This window comes from Leguminivora glycinivorella, chromosome 22, assembly GCF_023078275.1.
Source record: "Leguminivora glycinivorella isolate SPB_JAAS2020 chromosome 22, LegGlyc_1.1, whole genome shotgun sequence".
Classification (NCBI taxonomy): Eukaryota; Metazoa; Arthropoda; class Insecta; order Lepidoptera; family Tortricidae; genus Leguminivora; species Leguminivora glycinivorella.
Genome location: NC_062992.1, coordinates 1,252,112 through 1,268,420, shown reverse-complemented (window position 1 = coordinate 1,268,420; position 16,309 = coordinate 1,252,112). Strand labels below are relative to the sequence as shown.

The 16,309-nt window shown below is 40.3% G+C and overlaps 1 protein-coding gene across 1 annotated transcript in view; it reads left to right on the top strand.

Annotated features, from left to right (window-relative positions):
• LOC125237656 (inactive dipeptidyl peptidase 10) overlaps positions 1–16,309 on the top strand; it is a 240,822-nt gene that overhangs the window by 219,245 nt on the left and 5,268 nt on the right. Inside the window, exons 7-13 of the mRNA XM_048144785.1 lie at positions 4,239–4,456; positions 6,129–6,231; positions 6,719–6,840; positions 11,912–12,162; positions 13,435–13,597; positions 14,724–14,873; positions 15,890–16,030. Of these exons, the coding sequence (XP_048000742.1) occupies positions 4,239–4,456; positions 6,129–6,231; positions 6,719–6,840; positions 11,912–12,162; positions 13,435–13,597; positions 14,724–14,873; positions 15,890–16,030 (1,148 nt within the window). The remainder of the gene's footprint in view (positions 1–4,238; positions 4,457–6,128; positions 6,232–6,718; positions 6,841–11,911; positions 12,163–13,434; positions 13,598–14,723; positions 14,874–15,889; positions 16,031–16,309) is intronic.

Genomic DNA, 16,309 nt, shown 5'->3' with positions numbered 1-16,309 from the left:
ATATCTGTTTGCTTCTTAAGAATAACGATTCAATCTTGATATGCTTATATATTATGGTGCATGTGACATGACATGGGTGATGGTCACATGTAGTCATATGTAGAGTCATATGTAGAGTCATATGTAGAGTCATATGTAGAGTCATATGTAGAGTCATATGTAGAGTCATATGTAGAGTCATATGTAGAGTCATATGTAGAGTCATATGTAGAGTCATATGTAGAGTCATATGTAGAGTCATATGTAGAGTCAGTCATATGTAGAGTCAGTCATATGTAGAGTCAGTCATATGTAGAGTCAGTCATATGTAGAGTCAGTCATATGTAGAGTCAGTCATATGTAGAGTCAGTCATATGTAGAGTCAGTCATATGTAGAGTCAGTCATATGTAGGTCATAGAGTCATATGTACGCGTAAACTCGAGTATTTTGGCCCCAGTATAAAATAATGACTTGAGCCAGGGTATTGCACAATGAATCGTATCTTGTGGAATAAATGGTTGACGCACGCGGATGGACGTGCGGGATTTAGAGCGCGTGGATGAACGTGCGAGATTTAAAGCGCGTGGATGAACGTGCGAGATTCAAAGCGCGTGGATATACGTGCATAACATTTAAGCACGTTGATGAACGTGAAAGACTTTCATTTCAACCTTTATAAATACATGAATCATGAATATAAAAGTACAACATAAATGACTGTGCCTTAATATCAGAATGTATATTATTTGCGACTTTTGATTGGATAAAGCAGTACAGCAATAATTACATATTTATCTTTTGGCTACGTGTAATACGTGTATCCAGTTCTTTACATGTTTTATAGTCTTAGGTGATCAAGAATAAAGTAACAAAAAAAGAGACTTTATTGATAACATATAAAACTTATTACCTAGCAGGTTTAGCTCGTAAAATATTAAAAGTGAAGTACTTAAACTTTGTATCGGTTATGAAGAGACCTATTAGATTTAAAATAAAATCGTTACTAACGACTAGTTTCCCTTTCATAGATAAAAGAAATAAATTGAAAATGTGCAATTTGAAATCTAGAGAGCAAACATTAATAATCTTTTGTCTTTAAATTCGCGATAGCTCTTCATGAAAAGAAAATATATACTTGCTTTATGTCTGAATAGATCTTTTGATAATTAAATGAATTGCTTACCACTTGCGGCTTGTAATCAGCGCGAATAAAGATACGTCGGATATCGTATTTGGTTTTTCATACGACACGGTATTTATAAAAAAAAGAGATTATGTATATAATGTCTGACGGGTGTCGCTATTGTTGACCTGTAACCTAAATAGTATATGTACAAAGAGTTTTTCTATTTCGGCATACTATTGCATCAATCTTAGCTAGTACCTAAAATAATAATAATAATAACAGGATAAAAAAAAAAATAATAAGGACCTACACCGTAGTCGTGTACTTGCGATTAGTCTTAAATGGTTGCGTAATATAATATGTTTACGTTACAAATGGTAAATATTAACTAGGCGCGATATTTTATTGACAGGTCATTTGAGTATTTAAAGATTCTGTAAATGTGTATGATATATACATCTGAAAAATCTTGAATATAATTACTCAGTATATATAAACAGTAGATATATTAATAGGCGATGACAATAATTTAATTAATCATAACGACTATCGATACATTATGACTTATTGAATTGATTACCGAACCATAATCGTTTTACCATAATTTCGAAGACAGTCGAAATTATGTTCCTAAAGAAAGTGTTGCAAGTTTCAGATCAAGGACCGAGGAGCGTCCAGGTGAGAGGGTCGGGGTGTAGATTCACTTCCGACCCAGGAGTGCCCAGGTGAGAGGGTCAGGGTAAAGATACCTCTGTTTCGATCGTCCACCGTGGGTCCTCATACGCTGGCATGGTATGCGAGCTTGCGTCTGGCGGCGCAATGTCCGGCGTCCGTGATGAGCAGCATCGGCAGCACTATCCAGGCTGACAGAGCTTGGGTGGCCCATGATGCTGTTGCAGCGGACGGGTACATCATGTTGCCAAAGCCCGTGGCGGCACGGGAATTTCATTCAATCGTGTGATGAGGTGGTGATGTCATAAAACCGTGTAAATGTGTTCTTTTTGCTTGTTTCGCGAGTGAAGTGTGAAGTGAAGTGTTGCATTGTTTACTTAAATATGTTTATAACTTGTGAAATTAATTTAATTATCATAATTTAATTAGATGTAATGAATTCAATTGGATGTAATGAATTTAATTAGATGTAATTAATTTAATTGCATCGAAGTTAATGTTATTCATATATTTATTTTTCACGGGCCTATATTTCTTGATAAGATTTATGGAAATATTTAAAAATCCATTTTATAGGATATCGTAATTATGGGGTAAAGGTATCGGTATGAAGTGAAGTGATGTTTTGTGTTTCTATTGTTTAAGAATTATTTCAAATGCATATTATACTACACTTTTATAATCTTTTTCTTGTATAAACTGATATTGTCTTTCTTTTGAATTATTTCACATTAAGTTTTGGCGAAGGGTCTCGCCTCGAACAGGATGGCCGAGCTGTTAGAGTAATTATTTATTAATGCCTTATTTTGATTTATCTTACTGTCATTTATGATGAAAGTATTAAAGAATATCAATTGACTAATAGTAGTCACTGGGTTTCCGCCATGTTGGAATGTTATAAAAATGGCGGACAAGCAGTGACGGAAGCCAGTTCGAGTACAGACGAGTAGTAGTGAAGAAGTCTTGAATTATTTATTGTAAATTGGTTGTTAATATGTTTGTTATAAGTGAATAAAGTAAATGTGATGGTACAAGTAATAGTTTTCATCATCAACCTGGTAATATCCCCACCATAGGCGATAAAGAGAAACTTTGTGGACTGGAATAGAATCGTATTCTATTAGAATCTTAATAGGTACAGTAGGGCTGGGAGGTTTGCAATTGAAAGAAATCTCGCGCAGAGCTAAAATGTGCACCGAGAGAAATTTGCATTGTGAATTTAACAAGTTCGACTTGTTGCAGTTTATCCGTTTGAATCAGCCAAACGTATGATTAAAACAATATGTGTCAGGTTGTTTTTATAAAATCGACTTGTTGATTCAAATATATTGCCGATTCAAATGACAAGTAGCTTGTTGTTTGAACCAAAGAGCACGTAGGCGCTATTTTAACAAAAAAACTTGTTGAACGAACATAAAACTGGTTGTATTTTCTCTCAGTGTGGAATGAAAACTTCAAACCTTCAAGAAAATAAATTTACTTACACAAATCTTAAAGACCGACACTTACCTTCAACCATTCTGGTGTGTCCATGGGTGGCAGGCGACTGGTCTGCTCGTTTTCCTATCTTATTAAAAAAGTTTTCTTTTTATGACTTTTTTTTAGTAAATACATATTATTTAACCATTAGTATTATTATGTATTTATTATAAGTTTATTTTTAAGTATTTAGTTAAAGTGTATAGTTATTTTTAAGATTTTACGTGCCACGAAAAAATAATTTGATAAAAAAATAGTTGGAAAAATGTGAAATTGGGAAAAACCTTTACCTTACCTTAAACTAACGTGATGTGGTTCAAACCTACTTATTGTAAGCACCATATCAAGCTATTTTTCTCATGTCTTTTGAAGTTAGAGTTTTTGAGTGCTGAATTTCTTCGTACCTAAAGTAACCGTTATATTTTTAAGATTTTTAAATGAGTAGGTAGACGAGCCACCTGATGGGAAGCAGACATTGCTGCCCATGGACATAAACAACATCAGGGAAGCCACTTATGCGTTGTCGACCTTTGAGAACCATAAGTACCAGAAATAGATGATTAACATAAAGTTAAAGATGACCAACTATAGACCGGGCCGGGATTGTAACTGACATGATACAAAGATAGCAAAATCGTATACCTGTCCTACCCTCATCAACTGTATGTTAAAATGTATTAATTTATGGATAACGTTGTTGACTGTGCATAAAACAATACTTATAATGTAATTCCATTTATAAAATGTATTTGTATAGTTGTTTGTTATCCCTTGAAAATAATAAAATAAAAAAAATGAAATAAATGATACTTTGTACAGAAAATGAAAGTAATCAGCAATATGGGTGTAGTGAAGTATGTATGGATGAAGTAAGAACGGCAGTGATTAGTACGAAAAATTAAAAATCTGTAAGACCAGACGATATAAAGGGAGAAGCATGGAAGTTTACACAGCGTTTTTCAAATAACCTGCTTGTTCCAGGTGTCCCCGGGGTGATCTTCAACGGCGTCCCAGACTTTCTGTACGAGACTCAAGTTCTACGCCTTGAGCGAGCGCTCTGGTTCAGTCCAGACGCTCAGACACTCCTGTACATCAGCTATAACTGTTCGCTGGTCCACCAGCATCAGTATCCTTGGTATGGGCTGGAAGAGCAGGAACCACCAGCTTACCCGGCTATCAAGACACTGAGGTATCCTAAGGTACGTTAAGGCCAATTGTCCCTATTATTGACCCTTCGCGAATCTATCAGATCAGATTTAAGATACTGTTCTACATGTGCTACAACTGATCATTGGTTCATCAACACCAGTATCCTTGGTATGGGCTGGAAGAACATGAGCCACCAGCTTACCCTGCTATAAAGACACTGAGGTATCCTAAGGTAGGTAAAAGACTAACCCCCTACTAATTCATAAAAGTACTCTAAAGTTATCAAGCCGATAAAGTTCGTTTGTCCTTTTCTATCACACCAATACGTTGGAAAGGGACAAACGAACTTTACCGGCTTGATAACTTTAGAGTACGTTTATTGTTAAGTCTCTCTACTTTAAACTCTGCGATAATCTATCAGTATTGCTCTATACTGTTTGGAGGAATACAAACTTCCAAGTCCTGACATGCAGACGTTACTCCAAAGCAGCTACAATTCCTCGTTGCTCCACCAGAATTGATCAACAGGAGCCTCTGGCTTATCCGGAATTAAAACCAAGTTTTCCAACCCTTGACTGACTTAATAGGGTGATGAGTAGAAAAAGACACGCGAACACACACACTCACTCACACACACACACACGCACGCACGCACGCACGCACGCACGCACGCACGCACGCACGCACGCAAATGTACAAATAAATGTAGTTGAAAATTGAGGAAGAGCGGGGCTTCCTGTCACAGGTATTATAAATACTTACTAGGAAGTCTCAACCTGCGAGTGTTAGGGCCCATTTAGATGGTACGAGAACTCGCATACGAGTTTTATTACATTGCGGTATTTGATGGCTGTGCAAAATTGTTTGTAACCTCAACATCCCGCAATGTAACCAAAATCGCATGCGAGTTTGCACGCCGTCTAAATCAGGCCTTATGTTGTAAATTGGTTTATGAAATAAATGCTTTTTGATTTTTTTTTTTTTTGACTGTATGCTAAATGATCCTTAGTACTTGATAACCAAACCACAAAAATAAAATTTTGTAAAAACCCCCGACCGCGACATAGTAGACCGATTTTCATGAAACATGGCTAAGAACACTCCCGACTAACTCAGCTTTCAGACAAAAAAACTAAATCTAAATCGGTTCGTCCGTTCGTGAGCTACGATGCCACAGACAGACACACACACAGACAGACAGACAGGCAGACAGACAGACACGTCAAACTTATAACACCCCGTCGTTTTTGCGTCGGGGGTTAAAAACCAGGCTCATCAGCTATTGGGAACAAACAACTCAGAAGCAAATTATGCGTTCAACTTTCCGTAGGCGTGCAGAATCGCTGACAAAGCATATCGTCACTAGGTACTTTGAAAAAATCTCGTATCTCACGCTGCTCCTATATGCTCTATATGCATTCCATACATACTTACTACAATTTTCTTTTCATTGACAGACCAAGATACAAGTTTATTAAAAAGTAGTGACGATATGCTGTTCCTATAGCCATGTCTCTTATTCTACATGCAAAGTTCATACCCTGATGAGGTCAATAGCAGTCAACCAATCGGAATCCTAGGCCACTGTAGAACCCTTTCACAGTAAAACTCAAACCGACTTTTATAGCAAATAAAGCACGAAGTCAATACGACAGGGTTCTAGAGTGGCCTAGGATTCTAGTTAATTGATTGATTGTACTTAAGTCAAACGTTTAATTACAGGTGAACACAAACAATCCAGTGGCCACAGTGTACGTGGTGAGTCTGAAGACGCCCAAGTTCCTCTTCCCGCACGCGATACAGTTCAGCCCACAAATTGACAAAGGTGAATAAAGCATATCACATCACCGAATTTTACCGCCCATTTTACATGAAAATATTTCTTTGACGAGTAATAAACTTTTCACCACACCAACTGATAAAGGCTTACTTTGCTATTCGAAAACAGATAGCAAAATATCATTTTATCTACAAGAGTGTAAAGCAATTTCATACAAATTTTAACTTGATATCAGAGCTGGCTGGTAGAAATTACCTATTAATGATGATTTTGAGTTATAAATATTGAACAAATTGCAGGATTTCATTTATTTTGATGTTTTATAGTCAGTATTTTGTTCGTGTTGGTGTGCTGAAAAATTTTGTGTTTCACTCGGCGGCAAAGTTTGTTTAACCTTCGTGCCTTGAAATCCTCGCAACGCTCAAGATTCCACTTCTTTCTTTCGCTTGCTCGGGCTTCAATATTGGCACGTGCGGTTAAACAACAACTTTGCCCCCTTGAAAAACAAATAACTGTTAAAATTATTTCGCAGAGTGGTACGTACGTTGGACGTCATGGACCTCGGAGCGGCAGCTGGCGGTGCTTCTGTTGAACCGCGCGCAAAACGTCTCCGTCATCACGCTCTGCAGTGCTACCAACTACAACTGCCAGGACGTAAGTAATAAATAAATATAATAGGGCATTTTAAGAGAGATTCGCTGAGTGCCTATTTGCAGAGATGATTTAAGAAACAATCAGATTACGGCAGAAACGAGTGGACTAGCTGTAAAGTAAATGTAATTACATTAATGTATTATTTTGTATACATACGTGCTTAGCGCTGGTAGCCTAGCGGTAAGAGCGTGCGACTTTCAATCCGGAGGTCGCGGGTTCGATCACCGGCTCGTACCAACGAGTTTTTCGGAACTTATGAGCGAAATGTCATTTGATGTTTGCCAGTCGCTTTTTGGTAAAGTATAACATTATGAGGAAACCGGACTAATTCCAATAAGGCCTAGTTACCCTTTGGGTTGGAAGGCAAGTTGGCAGTCGCTTTCGTAAAACTAGTGCCTACACCAAATCTTGGGATTAGTTGTCACAGCGGGTCCCAGGCTCCCAGGAGCCGTGGCAAATGCCAGGATAACGCGAGGACGATGATGATGACGTGCTTAGTTGAACTACCGAAGTTTATTTATTTAATCGATCGAGTATTTTTTATAAATGATAAAATGGTAAGTCGCAGGTTATCAACGACCCAAGATTGTACGCGCTGACATTTTCGTACTGACGAACGAAGTGCTTTTAAATAACACGAGGCTCTCAAAACTAGCCGAAATCGCTGCCAGCTTACGTTGGAACGAGAGAGTAGATCGCTTTATCTCGTTATAATTTATGGCCGCCATTCGACCACCGTCTCGCGATGAAACCGGGCAGAACGTAAAAAGTTGCAATTCGCTTCAGTTCATATTTTATATTTGGAACTCGAGGGTCGTCATTTTTTTCTCGTCTCGAATGAATCCGAAATTCTCGAGTTGTCTCGAGTCTCGAGCAGAAACCATAGCCGGGGCAGAGGCAGACCAAAGAAGATATGGCGGGTTGATTTTGTAGCGACTGGCCGGAGCAGGCGGCAAATCGTGATGAGTGGCGAAAGAAAGGGGATGCCTTTTTGACTAGATGCTCGTAAAAAAATATAATAGTGGTAATACTTCAGTTGATTGTTTTTTGATGACGACAAAGCCGCATTGCACACGCATTCATTATAATCTTGTTAACAAAGTAAACGCGCACAAACAAGCCACATTCATTTAATCTGTTATTCTGGTTGCACGCGACGGCTGAATTATTTTGCAATTACGAAAACTGCCGGCCATATCCGAAAAATTCTCATTAGTAACGCATTTGGCTAAAGATTTTTTGGGACACTGAGACAGATGTAATGCAAAAAGGTTTTTTCTAGTATTTTTCCGGAAACGTTCGTATTTGTCATGCTAGTTCAAACAGTGTCAGTACGTCTTGAACTGAGACTTAATGAAATAACATAACACGTTCGTACTTACTGTAATAATATGCAGGAAAGCCTTTTCGCACTACATCTGTAGATTGGTGGCGTACCCCTGTGATATCTTATAAGCTGTGTTCGAATACGGCCGAGCTACTGGACGGCGCGTGTTGCCAAATTACATTTAAAGTGAACTTTCAAGAACATGTACAAATTGGGTACAAGGAACCCGACCCACTATAACCACATACGGACTCTACTCTAACCCCCTTACGGCCACTTGCACCAACGAAAATGGAGGGTTAACCCTCTATTTTATATGGAATTTGACAGTTGACAGCCCACTAACCCTGAGTTAAGTGGTTGGTGCAAATGTGAAGTGGGCCTTAATCTTACAGTCGACTGGTCAAAAATTGAACTGGTTGAAACGGATCTAAATTCATAATATTTTAACATAGAAAAGCTTACAAAATAAGAGCAGTACCAGTAGTGTACTTAACAAACAATATGCGTTGTAAATTTGTTTTTTATCATGCAGAAACGTCTGCGAGCGATATTACATATTTTTAAATTAAAGGAAAAATGGAAAAAAGCCAACCAGAGGGCAAGGCCAGAGGTCGCAGGTTCGAGTCCTGCCGGAGCTGTGATTTTTTCCATTTTTCCATTAATTTAAAAATGTGTAATATGCATTGTCTCAAAAACTTTTGATTTTCAACGTCGATGTGCTACATAGTATGAGCCATAAAATGTGTAATTTCTTTTATTTAATTATATGTATATTGAAAACTGAAACGAAACATCAAATCGTGTTACAAGCTTACTTATTTTTAAATACGATACCTACTTATCCAGCTTATTTTTCAAACAGATTCTGTCTCTAAGTAGAATAAATGATCGGCCTTAACGCGACAACGTTTACCAATAGCCCCACAATAAGTCACCCCTGTATCTTCACTCTCAATTACACTTCAAGAATCGCCGCCATTTTTTTACAAGAGACCACCTGCAGCCACTAGATGGGGCATTCAAACAAAAAGTCACACATATGTGGGTTATTTCACCACAGTGACACTGATACTGATATTTCTGTACCTATTTCTGGTGATAATAACTTTACCCCTTCGGTAGTGACCCTGCCTGCTGCGCCGCGGTCCCGGGTTCGAATCCCGGTAAGGTCATTTATTTGTGTGATGAGCACAGATATTTGTTCCTGAGTCATGGATGTTTTCTATGTAATTATATATTATATATATCGTTGTCTGAGTACCCACAACACAAGCCTTCTTGAGCTTACCGTGGGTCTCAGTCAATCTGTGTAAGAATGTCCTATGAAGAATGTTGAACAGGCAATGAACGGCGAATTTGTCAGTGTCGGGCGACAATTTACACTATTGTAAAATACGCCAATGTTCTCCCATAGTAATTTGGTATGGAAATGTGACTGCTTGATCCAAATATGTCAAAGTTTCCAACCAGCACTGCTGTAATTTAGGAATATTTGAAAAAAATAACAGTTTTATGATGAACCTGGGTAATATGCTGCTCAAATCGTGTTATTTTACCGTAGTATTGAACATATGTTTGGCGACCACGCTGATTTAAGACGCATAAGCGCTAGTAACCGACCAGTAAGAGCGCGCGACTTTCAATCCGGAGATCGCGGGCTCGAACCCCGGCTCATGCCAATGAGTTTTTTGGAACTTATGTGCGAAATGCCATTTGACATATGCGAGTCGCTTTTCGGTGAAGGAAAACATCGTGAGGAAACCTAACTAATTCCAATAATCGCTTCGTGTTGGAAGGTCAAGTGGCAGTCGCTTTCGAAAAAAACTAGTGCCTACGCCAAATCTTGGGATTGTCTGTCAAAAGCGGACCCCACGCTCCAATGAGCCGTGTCATTTGCCGGGATAACACAAGGAGGATGATGATGGTGACCACCGTTTGTAAACGCTTCAAAATGCGGTGTCTGTGCAGTCCTCGTTTACGAGAGTCTGACGAAAACCTCAGATAATGAAAAATTATGATGATTTCTTGCTGATTACGCTGGCTGACGGCTGAATTATAATTTCCCACAGATATAAGTTTATCTGACTAAAGTAGAAGATAATAATAATTATTTTATTAACTTTTTGGTATGTCGAAGTGTAGTTGAAACCGTAAGGAGCCTTCTGGAAGACACTAGAGTATTTAATTTTCATTTCTAAGAAATCATAGAAAAACGATCTGTATGCACTACTTAACTTGGCGCAGTCGGTTGGATAAGAGCCCGTTTACATGGCGGGCGAACTCGTGTGCGATTTTAAATACACTAGTTGTTGACCTTGATAATTGAAACTGACAATTCTATCTGAAATGCTTCGAGAAAAGGATGGTACGGCCGTGCCTCTTTTGCTCGACTTGGCGGGGGTACTGCCGTGCCCCCAGATGCTTATGCATTTAGCAATTGAAGACACTTTAGATATGAGAATCAAACAACATCTCAGCTTTTCCTACTGCATCAGCATCTCATTCCATTCCACCATCCCACGTCGCTTCCAGTGCTATATTTGCGTAATTTCCCCATCAGCCATCTTGCAAGATAAATGATGGCAGTTTTGTCGCCACGTTTTTGTGGCCGGATGCCGCGGGTATTTTAGAAGGAGACGTGCTTTGGCTGAAGTGCTCCCGTGATTGCTGTTTAGCATTTTGAATTAACTTAAAAATATCATAAGCATGATTTTGTACTTTATTCTAAACTAGCCTTTGCCCGCGGTTTTGCTCGCGTTAAAAAGAGACAAAAAGTAGCCTATGTCACTCTCCATCACTTCAACTATCTTCACTTAAAAAATCACGTCAATTCAGCGCTCCGTTCTGCCGTGTAAGACTAACAAACAAACAGACACACACTTTCCCATTTATAATATTAAGTATGGATGGTCAAAATTACAGTATACGTATATTTACGTTGTCACGTACAGTGGCGATTTACATTATCCTTTAAAGAATTAAAGAATAAAAAATTACGTTGCTTTTTGTGAGTGTCCCAAATTGGTTTTAATACTCGCGATGGTATTGACGTAGTTGATAGGTAATGGGTATTACATAATATACGTGTATTATGTACGTTATAATAAAACACGGACTTTGTTGGCGCAATGACACAATGCGAGTCTTAGCTTCCAACACAAGGGCACACCAATTTGCTCGATCCAGTCAGCCTAGCCAAAATGACAATCGCTGACGCTAGACACAGATCGGAACGCAGTACGGAAGCGCCAATACGGAACAGCGATAGAGCATAAGCGTTTGTGCATTTGTTTACGTACCTCGAGCGATGTCACATCAGCATCTTCGTTGACTTACTTACTTGGCGTAATGCCCTATGTCTTCTTCGTGGGGCAGAGAGCGTCCACAGCGCGCCGCCACCTTGATCGGTCTTGAGCTGTGCTTTTGACATTTGTATGCCAATCGGCAAAACATAGTTTGTTCAGACCATTTATAGACCTAAGACCTAATATGTACCTACCTATGTTTTACAAATAAAGCATTCTGATGCTGATGCTGTGCTTCAATTCTCTTCAAGTATTTTCTCTTAGTAGCCTCTGCAATAATAGTCCGTCGCCAAGTTTGTTTCGGACGGCAACTTTTTCTCTTTCCTTGGGGGTTCCAGTCTAAGACTTGCCTCGGTATATGGTCAGGATCCCTTCGGAGTGTGTGCCCAATCCAAGCATCTTCATCGGCTTCTTCATGTTTTTCTTTCTTTTTCAGATAATTCGTGACGAAGCCGACGGCGCCCGCTGGTCAGGCCTCGGCGCCGAACCCGAACCGGACTGCGGCTGGTGCGGCGGTTCGGCCCTCCTCGGTGGCCGTACGGCTCTCTTCACCAGCGCGCCAGTGTCTGATCGAGGAGGGGCTTGGCGACATGCTGTGAAAGTCGGACCGGATGGAAAGACTAGCGTCACGCAGGGGCCGTTTGAAGTGACACAATTGATGGGATGGGACGAAGGAAGGAAGCTACTGTAAGTATCTTTTTAGATTTTAAGTAGAAAAGTCTTTATAATGGCTTTAAATATACCTCAGTGGACGTACTGTGATTTTCACTAACGCGCCAGTGTCTGACCGTGGAGGGGCATTAAGACATGCTGTGAGGGTTGGACCGGATGGAAAGACTGGTGTTACGCAGGGGCCTTTGGATGATGGAACGAGGGCAGAAAACTACTGTAAGTGTTAATGAGACTGCTTGTTATTATACAGCAACAGAGGCCTATTCCATAAGCCGTTCAAGCTGGCTCAGGCCTTACATCCAAGGCGCTTTCCACTAAGACAAGTGTGTCTGATGCTGACGTAGTTGATGGGATGGGACGAGGAAATGAAGTTACTATGAGTATCTTTCTAGATTTTAAGTCGACCAGTCTTATAATGGCTTCAAAGACAGCTCTGTGGATGTACAGCAATTTTCACAAGCGCTAGTGTCTGATCGAGGAGGGGCTTGAAAACAAGCTCTGAGGGTTCATTGGACCGGATCGAAAGACTAGTGTTACGCAGGGACCTTTTGAAGTCACGCAGCTGATGGGATGCGACTAGGGTAGAAAGCTACTGTATCTTCCTAAATTTTACAGCAATATGCCAGTCTCATGTTGCTTTAAAGGTACCTCAGTGGTTTCATTAGCGCGCCAATGTCTGACCGTAGAGGGGCCGGAAACATGCTGTGAGAGTTTTCTTCTTCGTCGAAACATCATGACCGAGGGTCGTGACCACCATAAGTCGATGTAAGTTCAGTAGGTTACAGTGCCCTCCACTCTTTCTAAAGGATCCCTGGAGCTGTGAGTCGGGGGGACGACTAGTGTTAAGCAGCAGTCTTTTGAAGTCACGAAGCTGATGGGATGGGACGATTGACGTGACCCATAGCTTAGAAGTCAGTAATAAATATTAGAATAAATAAATAAATATAATAGGACACTCTTACACAGATCGACTAAGTACTACGGTAAGCTCAAGAAGGCTTGTGTACTCAGACAACGATATATATAATATACAAATACTTATATACATAGAAAACATGCATGACTCAGGAACAAATACCTGTGCTCAAAACACAAATAAATGCCCTTACCGGGTTTCGAACCCGGGACCGCGGCGTAGCAGGCAGGGTCACTACGCACTAGGCCAAACCGGTCGTCATATTACTAAGATATGAATATTATTGAAACAAAAAAAGAGTTGTCTTGACCAACTTGTCGCGATTACTCTGTTTCAAATATATGTTTTAAAAGGTTCCTTATTCATTACAGCTATCTAATGGGCACCGCACCAGAAAAAGCAGGCGAGCGACACTTATACCGTGTGCGGATAACCGACGACGGCACCTGGCCGGCACCGCACTGCCTGACTTGTCCTGACTCAGCCCCTTTACCGCCGGACGAACCACCACCACCCACTAGTGAGGAACCGCCGGTAAGTAGACACAGGCATCTTCTGGGCGAGCTCACTCCATCGTATGCCACGTCTTTGCCTTCGGCTAGTCTGTGGTCAAGAGTAATCCCATTCATAATAAAAAAGTAGACACAATATTGATTGCAAATAGCATATCCTTACCTGTGCCCGTCGGCGTAGCCAAATAGAAATAGAAATATTTTTATTCATGACATAACATTGACAAAAGAAATAAAGTTGAAATGGCAATTCGTCGTCGCCAGGCGCCGACAGAAAAGCAGTCTGGCTCTGTCGCGCCGATACGCAAGAGCTATAGAGATAGATAGCTATTAACAAAACCTATTAGCCTGTGTGGTGACGGGTTAAGAATTTCACCACCCCCTTTCTTCCCGTGGGTGTCGTAGAAGGCGACTATGGGATATGGGTTAAATTGTGGCGTAGGCGAGAGGCTGGCAACCTGTCACTGCAATGTCACAGTTTCGTTTTCTTTCAACCCCTTATTTGCCAAGAGTGGCACTGAAGCTTTAGTAGTTTCATGTGTTCTGCCTACCCCTTTATGGGTTACAGGCGTGATTGTACGTAACAAAACAGATATTATCGTGAGCACTGGGAACCTTACTCACCAACAGGAACACAACACTACATACCTACAGGGTAGGCAGCAGTGCTATTATTGGAAAACTTACCGACTGACAGTAACGTACTATACACACTGGACTGCCTCAGAGAGTTCCGAAGATGCGCCTACCACTGCCCTAGAAGCGGACAAACTCGATGACATTTTTAGCAATAGATAAAGTTCCTTTCACAACATGCTCCCCCCTATAAGGCGAGGCCTATTCCTAATGCCCTAACTCATTTATACTTTATCATTAACTAGCAGTGTTTGCTAGCAGATGGGCGGAATTGTGTGAAGTGTGTATGAGGTTCTGTGAGGCGATGGATAAAAGGAAGTCCACTGTTGTATATTAAGTTTGTAATGTTTGTATATTGTACATTTTGTACTCTGTTACTATTATATAAGTGTACTATAAGTGTATAGTTGTAATGAATTCCACAGTGCTTTAGTTTACCTGTTATGCTGTGTAATTTTTGGATATTAAATAAATAAATAAATTAAATAAATTAATAAAGCCAATTCCATCAGTCACAGGAGCCCGAAAACTCAACATCGCCGCTACCAGCATGGCCGACATCGACAGTGCTGCCACACGTGGCCGAGGAGAACGACTCGCTGCCAACCGAGTGTCTGTACAACCGGGTCATCTTCAGCAGGAACTTCTCGTACTATGTACAGGTGAGCCGCTAACTTTAGCAGAAATACTTTAACCAGCCGTCGCAATTTTAACACTCATCTATATACCTAGATATTTTTCTGGCACGAACGTCAAGTTGTTAGTGCTTAACAAAATAAAAACATTGACAATCCTTTTATCGATAAATAGCCTTACATAAGGTTATTAATGACTTCTAATAATAATCTCTAAAATCTTGTACCTATACCTAACCTAATCACGTAAGAAATTATGTACATATATGGTTCGTTGTACTATTTTTGTCCATATACATATTTTCAAACATGTGACATGAAACTACTCAAGATTCAGTGCCACGTCAATAATAATGACATAATGTAATATTTACTTACTGACATATCATAATATGAATTATCGATGAACTAAATATTGGAAGGAAGTCACTAGTGTCACTTCGTTCGTGCCAGATGAATATCTAGGTATTCTCATCTATGTGGATAAAATATCCGTCACGCTTTGGCAAGTATGTCAGTGTGAGAGTGACAGATGTCTTATCCACGTGGATAGATGATAAAATTGTAAGCATAATACGCCGGCACCTTGGATGCAAATTTTCTCCATGGCCGAATAATCTCGATCCCAGTGTGCTTTGACGAATGACAAATAGGGTAAAACACTGCACTGGGTTCAGTTCGTGAGGCCAAGATTCCTCCCTCTCTTTGAGAAAAGGGGAAAGGAACGGCGAATCCTAGCAGGCAATTATGGTCGCGCGATAAATGATAAAACATCTGGCCGTTCCTATCGCACTTACTAATAGTGCGATAGGGACGGCCTGATATTTTATCGTCTATCGCGCGACCATGCTACCCGTGCTAGACATCGGGGGTACGTACATAGGTATACATATGTATTTCATTGTGGGTGGGACATACGATTTATCAAACACTGCTGACTCAACCTTGATGACCAACAATGACCTTCAAAAACTTTAAAATTACTACGAGAAGTAAATTAATTGCCTTTTCTAGTGTTTAACTCTTCTTGTAATGTATTCCAGGAGTGCCTAGGTCCTGGGCCACCCACCATCTTCCTCTGCGCCTCAAACGGAGAGCGTCGCGCGGTCTTGTGGGACGGAGCCCCGCTGCGGCAGAAATTTGCCGCGTTGGCTGTACCACAGGCTAAAGTCTTTAGGGTTGAGGTTGGTACCACTCTAGATAATCGAAGCTTGAATCCACTTAAATAGAAATTTATGGGAGTTACTGCCATCAGTGCCATCCTAGATAGAAGAAGATTGATCTTATTGGGGTTACGCCGTGGCTTGCGTGGGCGACGGTCGCGCGATGGTCGCGCGACGGCGATGCGACGCATGCGAAATCAAACCTTATCGATATGGATAGACGATGCGATGAGACGCGTCGCCCACGCAAGACACAGCGTTAGTTTTTAGGGTTCCGTAGTCAACTAGGAACCCTTATAG